The following is a 20,243-nucleotide window of genomic DNA, read 5'->3' on the forward strand; positions in this document are numbered from 1 at the left end:
ACTAAAAGATGGGACTGGTCCAGGGCATAGATGGACTCCTGGATGGACGCTACCAAAGGATGGCGAGAGTAGCGCTGGTTGATAGCTTGTAGGCTGCTCAAGGAGTCAGTACACAGAAGAAACGATTCCCTTGGGCATTAACAGAGATACTGAAGTGCAGGAGAGATGGCCAACAGCTCTGCAGTGAATACACTGCAGCCATCAGGCAAGGAATGCTGTCCAAAACGGCCTCCGTGGATGTAGGCGGAGCTAACACGACCATCAGCCATCAAGCCGTAGGTGTAAACCACTTCAGAGCCCAGGAACACGTCAAGAATCGAGAGGAAGTGACAGCGGAGGAGTAGCTGAGTCCTTGGGGTCATGTGAAAGGTCCAGACGAATCTGCAGCCTAGGTGTATACCATGGAGACGTATGCGGACGGACCTGGATGGGAGGTGGTAAATGGAAGGACTCCAGTTCAGACAGAAGGGTTCGCTTGTAAACCGCAATCGTTAGCCCTGACCTGGGCCACCAATGCGGGAGGAGTAGCTGAGTCCTTGGGGTCATGTGAAAGGTCCAGACGAATCTGCAGCCTAGGTGTATACCATGGAGGCATATGCGGACGGACCTGGATGGGAGGTGGTAAATGGAAGGACTCCAGTTCAGACAGAAGGGTTCGCTTGTAAACCGCAATCGTTAGCCCTGACCTGGGCCACCAATGCGGGAGATGAAGTGCCGCAGGTCAACAAAGGAGACGATAATTCGGATGCTCAGGTGAACTATGAATGTGTGCAACATAACTAGCGAGCGTTGTGCACATCGTATCTGCAATGGAGGGACTCCAGCCTCCACCAGGACACTGGTCACCAGACTCCCATCGCTAGGCGAACGCCACAGTGGTGCACTGCGTAGAGTACATGCAACACTGAGGGTGCCACTGAACCATAAATCAGATTCCCATAGTCAAGGCGGGATTGAACAAGGGCTTTGTAGAGCTGCAGCAGCATAGAGCGATCTGCACCCCAGTTGGTGTTGCTCAGGCAGCAGAGGGCATTGAGGTGCTGCCAGCACTTCCGCTTCAGCTGACGAAGGTGAGGTAGCCATTTCAATCAAGCATCGAAAACCAGTCCTAAGAATCGATATGTCTCCACTACAATGAGTGGATCATCATGAAGGTAAAGTTCTGGTTCTGTATGAACAGCACGACACCGACAGATGTACGACATATGGCTCGGCGGCCAAAAACTGGAAGCAGCGGGTGAGAGCCCATGACTGCGTCTTGTGCATGGCTCCCTGGAGGTGCCATTCAGCAACACCAGTGCTGGTGGAGCAGTATGAAGTGCAGAAGTCATCTGCATACAGAGAGGGTGAGACGGATGGCCCTACAGCTGCTGATAGACCTTTAATGGCCACTAAAAATAGTGATACACTCAATACAGAGCCCGGCAGGAACCCATTCTCCTGGATATGGGGGGAACTATGGGAGGCACCAACATGGACACAGAACGTACAAGGCAATAGTAAATTCTGGATAAAAGTCGGGAGTGGGCCTCAGAGACCCCATCCATATGCTGTGGCAAGAAAATGATGTCACCAGGTGTTGTCATACACTTTTTGTAAATAAAAAAAGACAGCAACAAGGTGTTGGTGTCTGGAAAAGGCTGTTCGCATGGCAGACTCGAGGGACACAAGATTATCAATGGTAGAACGACCCTGGGGGAAGCTGCGCTGACATGGAGCCAGTAGGCCAAGTGACTACAGCACCCAACCCAACCGCCGACACACCATACATTCCAGCAGCTTACAAACAATGTTGGTGAGGCTGGTAGGCTGATAGCTATCCACATCAAGCGGGTTTCTGCCAGGTTTGAGCACCGGAACGATGGTGCTCTCCTGCCACTGCGATGGAAAGACATCATCGCATCATATGTGATTGAAGATGATGTGGAGATGGCGTTTGTAGTCAGACGAGAGACGTTTAATCATCTGATGGTGGATCCGATCCAGCCCAGGAGCTGTGTCAGGGCAATGTGCAAGTGTGCTGAGGAGCTCCCACTCTGTAAACGGGGTGTTATAGGGTTCACTGTGGTATGTAGTGAACAAGAGGACTTTCCTTTCCATCAGCCGTTTGTGAGTACAAAAGGTTGGAGGTAGTTCTCCGACACAAAGGCTCGAGCATAGTGCTCAGCAAACTGCTCGGCAATTGCGTTTGCTTCGGTACATAGCACACTATTGATGGTAACACCAGGGATACCTGTTGGGGACTGGTACCCAAAAAGACGTCTGATCTTCATCCAGACTTGGGAAGGTGATGTACAGCACCCAATGCTGCCAACACTCCTGTTTCCAAGGTTTTATAAGCTGACATACACGAGCACAGAGCCGCTTAAAGGCTATTAAGTGTTCTAGGGAAAGGTGTCACTTATGTCCCTGTAGAGTTCACTGATGTTCTGTAATTGCCTCAGCGATTTCTGGTGACCATCCAGGGACTGTCTTTCACCCGGGACAACCTAAACAGTGAGGGATCACTTTTTCTGCCGCAGAAATGATTGCAGTAGTCACCTGCTCAACCATCACATAGATGTGACCATGTGGGGCAGAGGCAACGGTGACACCAGAGGTGGAAGTTTCCCAGTCTGCCTTGTTTAAAGCCCATCTGGGAAGGTGTCCATGGGTCTGACACCAGGGCAGTGACAGGAGGATGGGGAAGCAGTCACTACCACACAGGTCGTCATGTGCTTTCCAGTGGACAGATGGGAGAAGGCCTGGGCTGCAAATTGATCAATCAATGGATGAGTACCTACCATGAGCCACACTGAAATGTGTGGCAGCCCCAGTATTTAAGAGGCAGAGGTTCAACTGAGACAGTAAAGTTTCGACATCTTTGCCTTGGCCAGTAAGCATGGTGACACCCCACAAGGGGTTATGGGTGTTAAAATCTCCCAAAAGTAAGAAAGGTTTAGGGATTTGATCAATCAGTGCAGCTAATACATTCAGGGGTACTGCACCATCTGGAGAAAGACATACATTGCAGACAATTATTTCCTGTGTCGTCCGTATTCTGACAGTCACAGCTTCAAGAGGAGTTTGAAGGGGCACAGGTTCACTACAGACAGAGTTTAGGACATGAACACAAACTCCACCTGACACTCGATTATAGTCGCTACGGTTCCTATAACATCCCTTATAGCCACGGAGGGCAGGGGTCCGCATTGCTGGGGACCAGGTTTTGTGGAGCGCAATGCAGAAAGCAGGTGTAAAGCTTAGAAGTTGCCGTAGCTCAGCCAGGCGGTGCAATTCCACTGGAGGATGACATCATCGAGAGACCGGGAAGGCAAGGAACATCAATGAGGCAGTTTACGTCTCAGGGTCACCTGCTGCCACCGACTTTTGCCTGAGAAGTCTACATCCATTGTGTCTGAGGGTCCGGCGAGATCCAGGTCCTCAGCGGACACCAGAATCTCCACTCCATCCTCAGATGCAGAGCTTGTAGGTAGAGGTGGTGTGGGTGTCACCTTTTCCTTGTTCTTAAGGATTTTCTTTTTCTATTTCTCATGCTATTCCTTGGGTTTTCCTGGCTGGGAGGACTTCGCTGACACAGTCTCCAGGACCGAGGAGGAGCATGAAGCCCTATGACCAGTTGCTTTTGGGCTCTTCAGCCGCTGGCGGGTGTCATCTATCCCAGCAGCAGAAACCTGGGAAGGGAGTGACCCCAGGGACCCCTTGCTAGCGAGAGGAGCCGAAGAATCCTTACGCTTCTCTGACTCAGAAGTGGGGACTGAAATCCCCAAAGGTTCGGGGGAAGTTCTCCCAAAGTAGGTGGTGCCGGGGCAACAGGGAGGAAGTGTCTCCCCAGCCTAAAGGGGGCAGTGTAGTCTCCCGGTTCTGAGAGGCGACAGGAATCTGAGGAACTGATGGGGCGAGAACTATTCTCAATAGCGGCAGCATATTAGGAGGCCATAGCCACTGGATGTAGGAGCTCAAACTTCCTCTTAGCCTCAGTGTACATCAGTTGGTCCAGAGTCTTATATCCCATGATTTTCCTCTCTTTCTGTAAAATCCTGCAGTCTGGCGAGCAAGGTAGATGATGCTCTCTGCAGTTGACACAGATGGGAGGTAGGGCGCATGCAGTATTGGGATGCAATGGACGTCCACAATCTTGACAGGTGGGGTTGTAAGTACAGCGGGAAGACATATGGCTGAACTTCCAGCACTTAAAGCACCACATCGGGGAGGAATATGTGGCTTGACATCAGAACGTTAGACCATCACCTTGACATTCTCGGACAATGTGTCACCCTCAAAGGCCAAGATGAAGGCACCGGTGGCAACCTGGTTATCCCTCGGACCCCGATGGGTGCGCTGGACGAAATGAACACCTCACCGCTCTAAATTGGTGTGCAGCTCATTGTCAAATTGCAAAAGAAAGTACCTGTGGAATATAATAGCCTGGACCATATTTAAGCTCTTATGATGCATGATGGTAACAGAAACATCTCTCACCTTGCCACAAGCAAGTAATGCCTGTGACTGGTCAGAGGATGCTGTTTTTTTTTTTTTCCCCAAAACTGACCCAGAGCACATTTTGGACAAGCCCTCCACCTCCCCGAACTTGACCTTCAAATGCTCCACAAAAAACTGAGGCTTCAAGGACATGAAAGATTCCCCATTAACTCTTGTACATACGAGGTACCAGGCCAAATAAGCTTCACTGCCATCCTTAGCCTGGCGTTCCTCCCATGGTGTGACCAGGGAGGGGAATGACTTGGCGTCATATTTCTTAGCATTAAAGTTGGACTTTGCCCGCTTAGAGCCTGCTGGTAGCAGACCACCAGCAAGAGATTACGTACTATGCTTCATGGCGTGTCATCTGCCCTGATGCCACCCATTCCGACCACGGGCTCTCCCCATGGGCACCACCCAGCCACAGCAAAGGCCACCTGGCAGGATGGCCATTGCCGGGAGTCCTGATGCCCCAGGGTGACGGGCATCTACTCCTTGGCATACGTAGGGAGTTAGTGGTGCAGGCATCAGCAGAACGATCTCTATGTTGCCAGGGGGCTACCACCAACAGGATACATGGTGGCCCCACCGCAACAGACTGGCTACCGTGCTGGATACGAGGTACAAAGAAGTCCATGGTCATCATTGGCATAGAAATTTACACTGCATAGGACGTGGTGGAAAACGAACCCAGGAAGCTGTCCTCGCCCAAGAGATGGAGAATGGGCGGGACTGCAATGCGACGGCGAGAAAAAGGGCTAAAGATCTCAATGCACAATGGACACGATGCACCATGTAAGGCGCCCTCCCCCAGTTGGGTCGCTCTTCGGGATAATTTTGAAAAATAGAGGTCAAACCCTACACGCAGGCAGGAATACCTCGGGCCTATTCTTACCCCCAGACCTGCAGGGGGGAAGGAAGAATTGGCTGCAATAGCTCGGGGCCCCGTGTCCGCCACGCACGAACTCACAAAAGAACCACGAGCCCCCATGAAGAGGGCTGCAAGGCTGTGAGGTTATCTGCTGTTGGTTTGAATTTAAATAACCACAGAGTCGTTTGCCTCATCTGGATAGCTGAGTAGCAGCCACCACTCCAACAAGGTATAGGTTGCCAATTAAAATAACCTGAATAAATAGACATATCAGCGACATGGTGGGTCATTCTTGTGATGTAGTCCTTCCACACCTGGACACTGTCTAGTGTTTAATGACTGCCAGCTTGCTGTGTAGCATCTAGTTTGCTTTGCTAATTACTGATCCTGGTAGCTTCCTTTCGAAGACTGCTCCATCTGGTAGATGGGTGCAGACTGGGAACTGCTCATTAGGAAGTAGGTTGTCAACAATTTTCCACTCAGTAGAATAAGCAAGGGCTGGGGAGCAGAACAAAATGATTATGGCCAATGATAACGGAAGTGCAGTGCTGAAATGTGTGTGGTCTCCAGTATGACAACGTATACTTCCTAAGACATCATGAGCATCTATTAAAACGGTAGTCATGAATCAGAGAGCTCCTGAACCCAAAATACATTTTCTGCATTAAAAATGCCAGTATGAGAATTGGTCAAGGGAGTTATAATATAAGGAAAATAATGAGAATTTCAGTTCCTCCATGTTTCTTTTTATATCATTAATGTTCCACTGCAATACTGGCATTATCTTACTGTGAGGTTTATATTAAGTTTGGAAACAGTAAAAGTGTCATTAATCCATCACATTAAACTAATTTTGAATGGTTTGACAGCTTTGGACTCAAAGTCTCTAATTTTTCTGCTTTTCCATTCAGCTTACCGTTTGGTGATTAGAGTAGTGAATAATTACCACACAAATGCTAGTAGATTTTTCTGACCTTTCAGCGGTTTGCTGTGCACTATTCATAAGGGACTGTAAGCTGGCTGGAGAATGTCACCTGTTTTGTAGCTACTGCACTTCTATAAGCATGTCTGGGAAACTTTATTTTTCTTTTCCAGTTATTTTCTTAGTATGTGACAACAATTTCAATTTGGTTGAAACTGCCATTGCAAAGGTAAGCGGTTATGCCTTATTTGACTTTTTTGTTTCACTGTAAGCTACTCGTTGGGTTATTTAAATTTCCAGAAGCTTTTTGTTCTGTAAGTAACTGTGACAATTTCACCTCTAGACAGCTTAGTTCCCACCATAATTAGCATTGTGTGTGTGTGTGTGTGTGTGTGTGTGTGTGTGTGTGTGTGTGTGTGTGTGTGTGTGTGTGTGTGTGTGTGTGTGACTTTTAGCAATACAGCTTGAGATTCTATTTAAAAAATAATTGGTTAAGTGGCAACGCAAGGCCAATTGTAGTGGCAGCGAACAAGGACTCCTGAACGATATGAAATACTGCCAAAATTCATTACATAAACAATTCCCTAGGTTGTGGGTAAGCAATGTCTCCACTATATCCTTTATTCAACAAGTGCTAAGCCTACAAGGTATGCAGGAGAATCGCTGTGAAGTTTGCAAGGTAGAGGATCAGGGACTGGTGAAAGTTAAGCTGTGAAGGAAGGTCATGAGTTGTCTTTGGATAACTCTTGTCAGTAGAGCACCGGTCAGGTACAGTGTTTTACTATGCCTGGAAGTTTCATCATACAATAATGTAACAAAATACAGAGTCAGCATCAGGTACTTGAGACTGCAGTAAGTTCCACTAAATCAGTGCACAGACTGCAATGAATTGTTCATGCTCCTAAGACACACCAATTCAAGTGAGGCACTGGTTTTCATTGTAGTTGTGACACTTGATATCCAATAAGGTGCAAAGTCAATATACTGGCTAACAGATCACATGTGAGGTAAATATTTGGCTATATACAGTTTGCGTAAAAGACACAAAATTTCATAGTGGAGGAATAGCAGAAGTGAGACTCAATGCTTCTCAGGGAGAAGTACTTTTCTCATCCCTTTAAATAGGCAATTTGAAAGAAATTTTTTGAACCAGCCCAAAGTCTTGCCCATTGCTTAACATTCCTATCTACCTCCACTACACTGTATTCATTAGAGAGTAAACTGTAACCATTAACTGTTGTGGTGATGCTACACATTCTACTGATATGACCATTCAGCAGAATTACACTATGGACAGTGATACATGAAAGTCAAAGTCAGAACATTGACTAGGTCCTATGTGACAGAACGTTTTGTCTGCAATTTCAACAATCTGGCGGAAGGTATATATGTTTTGCAGGAACTACTAACATGATGTGTTTCACAAGTACAGAGGATGAGAGTTTGACTATAATCACTGAATTACGAATTTATTCGGAGCCCCACTGATCTGTCTTCTAGGTACTACTTAAGGTGATAGTCTACTGATAATTCTCAACAGATCCACAACATGCATCTGGAATATGATATACTGAGAATATGGTTTAACAGGTGTTTGAAACCTGTCAGTGCCTTAACCCTGATGCTATTATTTTCTTTGAGTAGAACAAAATATTGCTTTATGGAACATATGTGATCAGTGTAAGCAATTATTACAACACTGGAAGTAATGATCTTAAACTCGTTTGACAGCATAAGACAGTCCCTACCAATAACCACCATTCTTTGGCTTATTTTATTTACACTGTAATTTTTCACAGTTTCCAAAATATTATAACAAAAAGTATCATAAATTTTAAACAACAAAGAAGAAATGCAAACAAAGAAGTAGTTTCATTACTTGGAGTAATGAATCAAACTAAAATATGATAAGATGTGAGAACGGAACAGCTTTGATAAGAGAAGAGTTTAGAATTGTGTGACACCAAGGTCATTACATACACCAAGTTCGACGTGGATTAAAAGTCCTTATATTTGCGTGAAGCTCATTGAACAAACAATGAAAAACGACACCCAGGATACCTGTCAGGGATCGAATCATCGAATATAACATCACTGTGCCACTTTACACAGTGAAAACTGCATCGTCTGGCAACATTACTTCTAATGTTTGTTTACAGATAATTCGGAAAACTCAAGTTCACAAATACAACATCAATGCTTGTGCCTTGATTCATGCTACACGTTCTGTCCCGTATCACACAAATAAAGTTATTAATACACCAAGTAACCCAAATTGTCAGGTCGACGTCCTAAATGGAAAGAATTTGTTTATAATATACAAATAGTCTACGCACAATCGCTTACACCTTTTGGTGTGAATTTGATCAAATGAAAATAAATTGTTTGTACGTGGTTATCTAATGTTACATTCGCAAAATCTATGCTTTCACCAAGCAGTTCAAGAAAGTAACACAATATACTATAAGATTTATAACATTTGATTACATTCCGTTGCTCCAGTTTATACCTTATTCGTGAACCCATCGTGTGTTAGGCTGAGTAAATTCCGCACTCATTCTGCTGGACAAGGTACATTTGTTAATCAACATACTCCCATCACATGCAGAAAACACTCTTCACCCCCATTTTGCTCAAAGATGCCTGACTGAAGACATAACAACTGTCAACAATTTTTGACAGCTACCACGAAACAGTGTAGAATCTCTGTTGAACTTCCAAAGTGTACAACACAATACAGAGATTTCCCCGCGGCAGAAATGCATCCAAAAATGTCTAGTAGTCAAAACACAAAACGTGGCATACTGACTTTTAAAAGTCGAGCCGCTTCCAGGTAGGACGTATATTTAATTATCTGTAGTAGTAAAGTATCAAAAAATACATTTGACATATACGGCGTACAAGGGTAGATAGATCTTAGATTAGATTAGATTAGTACTTGTTCCATAGATCATGAATACGACACTACGTAATTATGTGGAACGTGTCAGGTTAATAAAAGGTGTCTATACAAGATATTACATTACACAAAATATTACATGACACTCAATAGTTTTAATTTTTTGGAGGGGGGGGGGAATTACCCACTTACTATATCCAAAAATTCATCTAATGAGTAGAAGGAGCTGCCATTAAGAAATTCTTTTAATTTCCTTTTAAATGCCATATGACTATTTGTCAGACTTTTGATGCTATTAGGTAAGTGACCAAAGACTTTTGTGGCAGCATAATTTACCCCCTTCTGAGCCAAAGTTAGATTTAAACTTGAGAGGTGAAGATCATCCTTTCTCCTAGTGTTGTAGCCATGTCCACTGCTATTACTTTTGAATTCGTTCGGAATGTTAATAACAAATTTCATAAGTGAATATATATATTGTAAGGCTACAGTGAAGATCTCTAGCTCTTTAAATAAATGTCTGCACGATGTTCTTGGATGAGCTCCAGCAATTATTCTGATTACACGCTTCTGTGCAATGAACACTCTTTTACTCAATGATGAGTTACCCCAGAATATGATGCCTTACGAAATCAGAGAATGGAAATAGGCGTGGTAAGCTAATTTACTCAGATGTATATCGCCGAAGTTTGCAATGACCCTAATAGCATAAGTAGCTGAACTCAAACGTTTCAGCAGATCCTCAGTGTGTTTTTTCCAGTTCAGCCCCTCATCAATGCATACACCTAGAAATTTTGAATATTCTATCTTAGCTACCGATTTCTGATCGAAGTCAATATCTATTAATGGTGTCATTCCATTTACTGTGTGGAACTGTATATACTGTGTTTTGTCAGAGTTTAATGAGAGCCCATTTGTAGAGAACCACTTAATGATTTTCTGAAAAACATCGTTTACAATTTCACCAGTTAATTCTTGCCTGTTGGGTGTGATAGCTATACTTGTATTATCGGCAAAAAGTACCACCTTTGCATCTTCATGAATATAGAATGGCAAGTCATTAATATATATTAAGAACAGCAGAGGACCCAAGACCGAACCTTGCAGCACCCCATTCTTGGTTGTTCCCCAGATTGAGAAATCACCAGTTTTTTGCTTATTATGTGAACTGTTTATTTCAACTTTCTGCATTCTTCCAGTTAGGTATGATTTAAACCATTTGAGCACTGTCCCATTCATACCACAGTACTTGAGCTTATCTAGAAGTATTCCATGATTTACACAATCAAAAGCCTTTGATAGATCACAAAAAATCCCAACAGGTCACTTCCGGTTACTAAGAGCATTTAATATTTCATTAGTGAAAGTATATATAGCTTTTTCTGTTGAAAAACCCTTCTGGAAACCAAACTGACATTTTGTTAAAACTTTATTTTTACAAAGATGTGAAGCTACTCTACAATACATTACTTTTTCAAGAATTTTGGATTAGGCAGTCAGAAGAGAGATTGGGCGATAGTTGTTGACATCAGACGTATCACCTTTTTTATGAAGTGGTTTAACAATGCTGTATTTCAGTCTATCTGGGAAAATACCCTGCTTCAGAGAGCTATTACATATGTGGCTAAGAATCCCACTTATTTCTTAGGAACAAGCTTTTATTATCCTGCTATTTTGTTCCTATACACTTGTATCTATTAGCATCTATAACTACTCTCGTGTATAATTATGTCTCGTTCCATATCCACGCAATTCTCTTATATACTGTATCAACAGAAGACAAATAAAGAAATAAAAATAAAAGTGATTATAACAGAACCTGAAAAATACTTAAGGGAGGTTGTTTAGTCGTTATGCGAAAGTTAAATTTAATCATGAAATATGATATGTAGATTAGTCTTACATCCTCAGACTAGACAAATCTGGGAATATCATAGACGCCAGAATTCACTAGAACAGAAGCAGTGTTTTTTACTTTCGTATTTTTTGCATCATTGTGCACTTCATTTCTATTTTTTGTAGTATGTTGAGGAGCTTCACATACATCATTATTTCTTTTGTTCAGAAGTCAGGCTCCTCAGTTGTTGTGATTTTAATTCATAACATGAATATTCGTCCACAGTTTTCGTATACTTTTCGTAAAATTTTTGACTTGTTCTTCCCAGTTTTCCTATTTCGAAACTTAGCGTATCTTCTTCTTTACAGAAATGTTATCGGAGACTTTTTATCTAATGTTCTCAGGTCAACAAGTCTCGAACTTTTGTTCAAATAATCTCCATCAGGCGTATTCCATACAACTTTCTTGTCTGTACTTATCTATAAACTTAAGTGTGCTTCCTTTGGACTCAACAGACATTATTGCACATAGATCACTTCACAGCATAACTTCGACACACTACAAAATGAAACACATATGAGTCCCAGCTGCCTGTCATCTGCTAAGATGCGCAAAGGGAGGTAGCAATGAGCATTAGGCAAGGCCTCCATTCCCAGGAAATTATGCATGCACAAACGTGCATGCGTAATAGCACTATTGGAAATTTATACACGTGAGCAAAGTTGATGACAAAAAAGATATTTTGTGGACATACCTTAACTCTTAGAATAGTTTTTGCGTTCCATTGTTAATTAGTTATGGACCTGTGTTTGACTATTGTATGTTCTAGTAGTTGAGGCGATACTACTTCAATTTAAAACACCTGGATCTAACATTCGCCACTAACCAACTCCCTGTGCATTTGAATAAACTGTTATTGATATGGATGTGAAGAGTCTTTTTCTCGATATTGGCAACTAATAGTACACATGCAGTAAATTGTTCAATCAGCAACAGAAACATAGCCACACTGACACTCTTGACCTCGAAGTGGCAGAATTAGCTGCATCATACCACAGGAAGGACACACGTTCAACATGATGGCATCGAAGGAGCCTTCTGTCTCACAACTCACCACATGTATGTTAACTTTTTGGCCACATAATTGAGCTTTACAGTTTGCACATATGGAAGTGACCTTAACTCTGTGCTGGAATTATGGTGGTTGGAACCAAATTTGCAGTCATAGTCAGCCAGCTGGACCAGAAATATGCAGCAGAGATCAAAAATGTGATCGCCACTCCATCTACGACAGACATATGTGAGAAGTTAAAAATAGAATTGATATGACAGTTTTCCACTTCACACAAAGAACACATCAGAGAAGTCCAAACCCAAGAAGACATTGGCAACAGGAGGCACTCACAATATTTGCGACACCTGAGAGTAATTCGGATACAGGAACCACGCCTGGTAGACTTTTGTGCATAATGGCGAGTAATCGCTTGCCACCCCTGGCCCCTCACAAACCAGCATGCCCGTAGATGCTGTAGCAGAGTTAGCTGACAAAAGATTTGAGCTATAATGCCTGTGCCAGTGAGTACAGCGATGGCAGTGTGCAAGAACTTGTTGTCACACATGGGCCAATTACAACATGCTGTCTACCGAAGTGGATTTACTGACCAAGAAGATGGAAGAATAAACTTGACATGAGCACAGTAGAGACAGGGGCCATTATCGCAAACTTTCAAGGAGTCACTCGTCTACCACTGCCTCTATGTCACTTCCTAACGAGCCCGCCATTTGCTAGTATCATAGAAGATTTAGGGACCAGGCAAGGAAGTGTGCAGTGCCCTGCTCACACCTAAATGCCGGCGGCAGTCGGATGTAGGCGTGTCGGCTGATTGTCGGGCGTCGTCTTAGTGCCCAATCGTCAGTGACCACAAGTCCAGGCAGGAATAGCTCATAGACACTGATTCTGACTTATGTGTGTTCTAACTTACGAAGTGGCACAGCAAGCGTCTGCACGCCCGCTACTGTTTGACTGCCACCAACAATTCAACTATATCGGCATCGGAATGCTGTGAATCAGCCTGGACCTTGGAATACGGCTCGACTTTATGTGGGATTTCATGGTTGCAGCCGTGTAAGAACCGATAATCAGCGCGGATTTTTTAGCACATTATGAATTGCTGCCTGGCATAGCGAATATCTGACTTGTCGATGGCTGCGGGTTTTCGTCGAGATGTGACAGTGCACAAAGCTAAACTCGTGTAAGACACAAGTGGCGAGTAGCTGACCTAATGCAGAGATTTCCAGCAGTGAGCATACAAGGAGATTCCACACGACACGGTGCATCACATACAGACTACAGAAGGGCCTACCAGTCTCCTGCCGACCTTGGCACTTGGCACCAGATTGGTTTGCCATAGTGAAATCAGAATTTGCGTAGGTCCCTTGTGTGGTTATTGGGCCCTAACTGCTGGAATGGTCCCTGATTGTTGCCCCATACAATTACTTTGGGACTGTAATCATGCATTATGTTTCGCGACAGTATTCAGTGTTTTAGACTGTAAAGGCATATATGCAGACTCCAGTGGCAGAAGTAAACACACAAAAGGAAGCCTTTATCACTCCTTTTGGCCTTTCTGAGAGACCATTCAAGACGTCTGGTCTACGAAATGCCGCACAAATGTTGTGGAATAGGTTCATCAACTCCGCAGTACAAGGTCGAAACATTTACTTTACTTATCTTGATGACATTCTGGTCTTCTCTATCTCTCTGGAGCAACATCAACTGCATCTTACCGAAATATTCAGAAGATTGGAAAGGTATGGCGTCGTTCTCAACACCACCAAGAGTGTCTTTGGCCAGGCACAAGGTGAATATTTTGGGCCACAGGATCATGTCTTTGGGCTCATTGCACTTTCCAAAGAAAGCTGAAACCATCCTTCAGATGATCCTGGTAAAGACCTCCAAGAAATTGCATCATTTCCTCGGTGTCCTACCTCCTGCAGTAAAGTTTCATGCGTCTTTAATAGCGGTACTCACCCGCCTGAAGAGCAATAGAAACTCACCAGTTACATTTATGAATGAAATGATCTCGACTTTCGAAGTAGCCAAGTGGAGTACAGCAGACGTGGCATTACTCACACACCCAAAGCCGAGCGCACCACTGGCTTTGGTATATGATGCAAGACAAATGGCAATCACTACAGCCTTGCAACAGCTTCTTGATGGAGCATGACAGCTGCTAGCACTAGTCTCTCACAGCTGTCTCCATCTCAAAAGAAATGGAGTACCTACAACAGAGAGCTTTTAGCAACCTATGAAGTCATTAAACATTTCCGATCTCGACTGGGGGCCAGAGAATTAGCCATCTTTGCTGACTATAAGCTGCTCACATATGCCTTCCGATAAAACAACATGAACTGCTCATCTTGCCAGCACAACCAGTTGATCTACATTTCTCAGTTCAGCACAGACATAAAACACATTTCTGGAACAGACGATATAGTATTTGACTGCCTCCCCCACAAGAGCAGCATCACTTTTTTTGACGGATTTCGCAGAACTCACAGCAGCACAATAATCAGACCAGGAGCTGCGTGACCTGCTTGAAGATTCGAAATCATCGCTCAAACTTCAGATAGCAGAGGTTTCCAGCACTGACGCTAAGTTTTACTCCAATGGGTCCAGTGGAAAACCTCGACCTTTCACAGCCATGGCATTCAGGAAGTGTGCTTTCGATAATATACATAACGTTGCCGTCTGGCAGTTCGTGCGACAATACAGCTAGTCTACAAACGTTTCGTGTGGTCAGGAGACAAGAAAACCTGTAGAGACTGCACACAGACATGCATTAAATGCCAACGCACCAGAGTCAACAAATATGTGCATGCAGCAGTGGGCAACATTCGGATACAACAGCTCGATTTTAGATGTTCATATCATGTGGTCAGCCCCTTACGTCCATCACACGACTAACGATAGACCGCTTCAGCCACTGGGAGGAAGTCGCATTAGTAGACAACATTTCGGCAGAGAATTAAGCTTCTGCCTTTGTTTCTAGTTGAGTGTCGTGCTTTGGCTGCTCTTCGCATGTCATGATAGAGTGCAGATGCCACATTGAGTCCGACTTGTTTGCACATCTAACTTCCGAAGTACTGCATCACAGAAAGACGAGCTATCATCTCACAAGCAGTTGGATGACAGAACGCTGGCATCAAGCACTGGCAGCAGCCCTGACACGCAACAAGCAAGTTGCATCACAGCCCTGTCACTGGTTTTGCTACGCATGGTAAACGCTTACAAGCCAGGTTTGGATGCTTTAGCTGCCAAACTTGTGTACAATGAAATGTTATACCTGCCAGTGGAGTTTGTGGAACCACAGCTGTTGCAGTTACCCAACTTGACAGATTATGATTTTATTTGTCAGTTGAGAGAAGACATTTCCCACATCGGTCTCCAGCAACTGTCCAGACATGGCACTGGTCCTACGGATGTATGTTTGTATGCTCTCACAGCATCAAACCCCCATTACGACCACCTTCCTCAGAACCACATTAAGTGATGCAACGAGGAGACTGCATGCTCGAAAATGTCGTTAATGGAAAAACCACTGCTGTCTCACTCGACTGCGCGAAATACACATACCTCTTTCAAAAAGAATTTCCTAAAATCAAGGTTTACACAGCACAATCCAGACCAAGCTCCAGCTGCTTCGCTACCGCTGGTATCATCAACTGGCGACATGAAAAAACCCTCCGGAAGCACAACAAGATCAGGTCAAGTTCATTTCCCTGGACAACCTCCGCTTTCCCGGTGGAGGCTGATGTAGCAGACGAAAGTGATAATACAGTCCAGTGCAGGTCGTCTAGTTTTCATGCTTAATTTTTTAACACTATCAAAGTGCTTCTACATCATCCACAAAAGGAACTGTATTCAATGAGCGTTACTCTTAGAATAGCTTTAGAGTTCTGTTGTTATTTAGTTACAGAGTTGTTTTCTACTATTGCGTGTTGATGAGTCGATTCTACTTCCCTCGATCTAATATTGGTCATTTGCCAACTACCTTTGCACTTGACTAAAGTGTTTCTGATTCTGATGTGAAGAGTCTCTTTCCCTATATCGGTGGCTTGTAGTACACACACAATAATTTGTCCAGACGGCCACAGACACACAACCACACGAATATCATTTACCAAGCATTCCTTACAGACTCACTTCCTTGCAGTGGTATACAGAAGGCACCACCCTAGCGGGTACAGGCATTGGCATGAACGCAAGCACACTACTGGTGAACGTTCATGAGATGGAAGAAGAAATCCAACATCTATTTTTGATTGTAATATTCAATTGGTTCAGTGCAGACAAGATCTGGTAGCTTAAATAATCCATGGTGTGCGATTGGTCTGACTTAAATGTGACTGAAGTGATGATTCATCAATGGTTGATGGGGCTTTAAAATCTAGTCTTTCGCCCTTTATCAATGATACGAACAGTTACACCCAAGAAGCTCACTGTTGTCCTTGTATTTGACCAGACACCTGTGTAATTCTGCAGTCCTCCAGATTTTTCACGAGTTGTTTGAAGTCCATGTTTCATAATTCAAACTTTTGGGTTCGCAAATATTTCAGCATATTTCTTGATGATAGTTTCTAGAGGGATGTATCTTCTTTTAATGACACACCACAAACGATCCCTACCACTACTAACAGAAACATGTCATTCTTACAAATGAATTTAAGTAGCCCTTGGGTGAAATAGATGTTACATAGTCCTCCTCTGAACAGAAACCGAAACAGCTGGATGAATTAAATTTAGAACATCTAGAGGTAGCTTCATGATATATTGTGTTGGAAAGGATTTCATACGAATGGTGACATACAGCTAATAACGCATTCTGAAAACAGCAGGCATCAGATGAGACAACTTCGTATATCTCTCAATAATTTACACACATTTGGGTTATGAAACTGGTCTCTCCAAACACTCTTTAAATACTATTCTCTAAGAATCATTTCTTAAGAAGCAAGCTCAAAAAATTTAACTCATTGTTAAAGTAGTATTGTACTTCCACCTACAGGATTTTGCTATATACACACTCTGTCTTATCGTTTGAGTGACCAACAAATTGTATATGTTTGGGACTATTGGACAACTGATAGATCAACTTTGCTTATTGGGTGGTTGTTATGGTCTGATCACTTGATAGCCCATCCCCCATCACTTCACCCCACAAATTACATCATGTGTGGTGTAGAGATGGCCAAAACCATTGTTTTCAGGGATCAGATCAGAACTGTTCATTCAATGGATCACATTAGCTCTTTTTCTAGACTCATCATTCATCAGTCATTTATTCAATACATGAAATTGATTGTCAGTATACCTGTATTTTTACCTTATTTTAACTGGATTTAAAAGAACATAAAAAGAGGGTGATTAATTTTCTATTACATCCTCACTAGTTTTAAAATTTCCGAAAAGTTCTACATTTTGTCCTCAGCAAAAATAAAAAATGTCATAACAAAATTCTGAATTCTTATATCAAGTTGGAAAATTATAAAAATAAAAGTCATGCTTGTTATTTTTCATAATTTTATTGAAAACAAAACATAATATAAAACTATAGCATGAATTAAGTTAATTTTAACTCCTGAAATTATCTACTGATTTTGTTTACAATCAACATGACAATACATCTGCCTAAGAAGAAGGACCTAATTAATGCTGTGACTTATAAACAAAATATGACCAGTTTTACTCAGAGTGGATCAGTTTCCTTTTTCAGTGCTTATGTGTCCTGCTTTTGAGAAGACACACTCACTGGGCACCCACTAGAATACATCATCCTTTTGGAACCAACTGGTAAAGTTTTGGGTACAGCAGTTATCTGCACTTCCACAAAGTTAAAGGATCACTATTTCTAGGCAAATACAATTCAGATAAATATTTGTCTAGTTCAACAATCACAGTAGGTCCTGGGTCATCATGTTGTTAGAGCTGAGTGATGGTAACGTGGAACTCCTCTAAAACCAAAGGATTAGCACATGTTATGATGGTAATCGGTTGATGAGAGTACCTTTTTATAATATTTTATTTCAGAAAGTTTCCTTCAGCCAAATTTACTCTATACAAAAATATTTCTGCTCCTTTGACCTCATCAGCGGTTCTCTGTATTGACCTTTTTATGGAGTGTTGCAGAAGATTTAAAAAATGTAGAAAACATAAGACATATAAAAGGTTCAAAAGTATGGCAGTTGATTTCATGCTTGAAGCAACTGAAGTTTTTCGAATTTGTGAATTAAAATTTCGACAAAGCACATTGAAGGTTTTCTTTGAGATTTTGTACATAGTACTATAATTTTATTTAACATGATCAACTTTATGGTACTGGAAAACTTACTTATATGTTGTTGCAAACGAAAATCGGTTGGAGGTGCGGCATCAAGAAAGATAATAAATCAGCATCATGCAAGGAATCAGTTGACAATGGCAGGCTGGATACAAATAGAGACCCTTTTTGACTCCCTGGAAGGAGATCTTCATCTGAAGTGGAAGCAGGTATTGGCGAGGACGATTCATGGGAAATAGTTTCTTAAATGTCTGGAGAAGAATGATCAGTTGATTGCAGTCTTGATTGGCTTCCTGACCAACATTGTTTCAATGTACTGTTTGATGCTTGGACTTCAAGCGCCTCTTCAGGTTTGATGAGGCACACTACCCACGGTGAGCTGAATTCAAATGGTGAACGCTGTATCAAGATCAAGACTCGTGAGTTTCCCTGCAACTCAGTCTGTTCACTCTGTTCAGATTTGGGAGTATTAGCAAAGCAGAGTGGTATTGGTGAGAGACGAATGGTGCATCGATTAGCGAGTAGTGAGTGTGAGTGGGTTTGTTACTGGTGAGTGCGTTGGCGAACACTGAACAGGGAGTGGCGGGTGGGTTGGCAAGTGGTGAATTGATAGGGCATTGGTGAGCAGTGAGCAATAAGCGGGTTGGTGAGTGGTGACTGGGTTGGCATGCAGTTCACAGCTGGTACGAACTTGTTCACTTTCCAAGCTGAGTCAGGAGCTTTTTTCAAATCAAGAGTGGGAACAAAAGACAAGAAACTGTTTGCTGCATTAACGCAGTTTTCTATAGAATTCTGTGAACTGTGCGGCATCGCCAAATTTCATACCACAGCCTACCACCCTCACGTGAACGACCTGGTCGAGTGGTGGCACCGCACACTCAAGGACGCCCTAATGTGCCAAGAACACCTATGGTCAGAAGCTCTTCTGTGGGTCCTGCTAGGTATTCGCTCGACCCATAAAGAAGATCTTAATGCCTCGCTCGCCAAGGTTCTATACGGTGAGCCTCTTCTTCTCCCTGCCGGGTTCGTTGAGGATTCACCTTCAGCTGCATCTGAGGATCTCCCCGCACTGGTCGAGCAGGTATACACGTACGTCGCACACCTCCGCACCCCCTTGCAGCGCCCCACATCACACTGCCTGTGTTTGTCCACAAGTACCTAGCTACATGCGACTTCATTATGCTCCGGGATGACTGTGCGAGTGGCTCTGCATCCGCCATACTTGAGGCCTCACTGCATGCTATGTCACAGTATGAACTGCCGACACTTGACACCCCCAGTTCCCACGCCAACCGCCGCCTACGTCCCCCACGTTGGCACCAAGATTACGAATTCGGGCAATGAGTCTTAGCTGCGCCGTGCTCCGCACTACCGAGGCGGGGAGGAGGGAGGGGGGCTCTGTGGCGTCTCTGGTGCAGACTATCTTTGTGACTTTGCTTCTTTGGACTGCTCTTTCCAGTGTTAACTTTCAGTGCGTAACATGTCCAACAGCTATATTTGTTAAAACAAGTTATTAATAAATGTGTATTGAATACTTAGTGTGTGTTACCCTCAACTAATCCTACGTGATAACCACACCTGCGTAGTAAATTCTCTAATTTCGTCACTGCAAGATAGGCTGTCAGGGATAAGCTACCGTTTCTCCCACATGGGAGCGATACTGTGACAGCAAGAGGAAATTAGATAAAATCGGGAAGGAAGCAATGGAAACTATTTCGAAGAAATATAAAAATCATATTGCTATATCATATAAAGTGGAATTACTGACGTTAAAATTGATTTTCGAATGGTAGAGCATCCTGGAATGTTGCAATAGCTGTGTGCAGGTTACTATTACGTTTTGGATATAGACATAATGCAAGATTTCGCCGAGATTTTTAATAAGATCGAGATGT

General features: G+C 43.2%; 1 protein-coding gene across 2 annotated transcripts in view; it reads right to left on the reverse strand.

Moving 5' to 3' along the window:
- Window positions 1–8,924, reverse strand: part of LOC126187376 (DENN domain-containing protein 1A-like) — a 286,790-nt gene extending 277,866 nt beyond the window's left edge. For both annotated transcript variants that reach the window (XM_049928424.1, XM_049928423.1), the window contains exon 1: window positions 8,785–8,924. In XM_049928424.1, the coding sequence (XP_049784381.1) occupies window positions 8,785–8,801 (17 nt within the window). In that variant the 5' untranslated portion in view covers window positions 8,802–8,924. The remainder of the gene's footprint in view (window positions 1–8,784) is intronic.
- Between the last annotated feature and the right edge of the window lie 11,319 nt (window positions 8,925–20,243).

Source organism: Schistocerca cancellata, chromosome 5 (genome assembly GCF_023864275.1).
Source record: "Schistocerca cancellata isolate TAMUIC-IGC-003103 chromosome 5, iqSchCanc2.1, whole genome shotgun sequence".
NCBI lineage: Eukaryota > Metazoa > Arthropoda > Insecta > Orthoptera > Acrididae > Schistocerca > Schistocerca cancellata.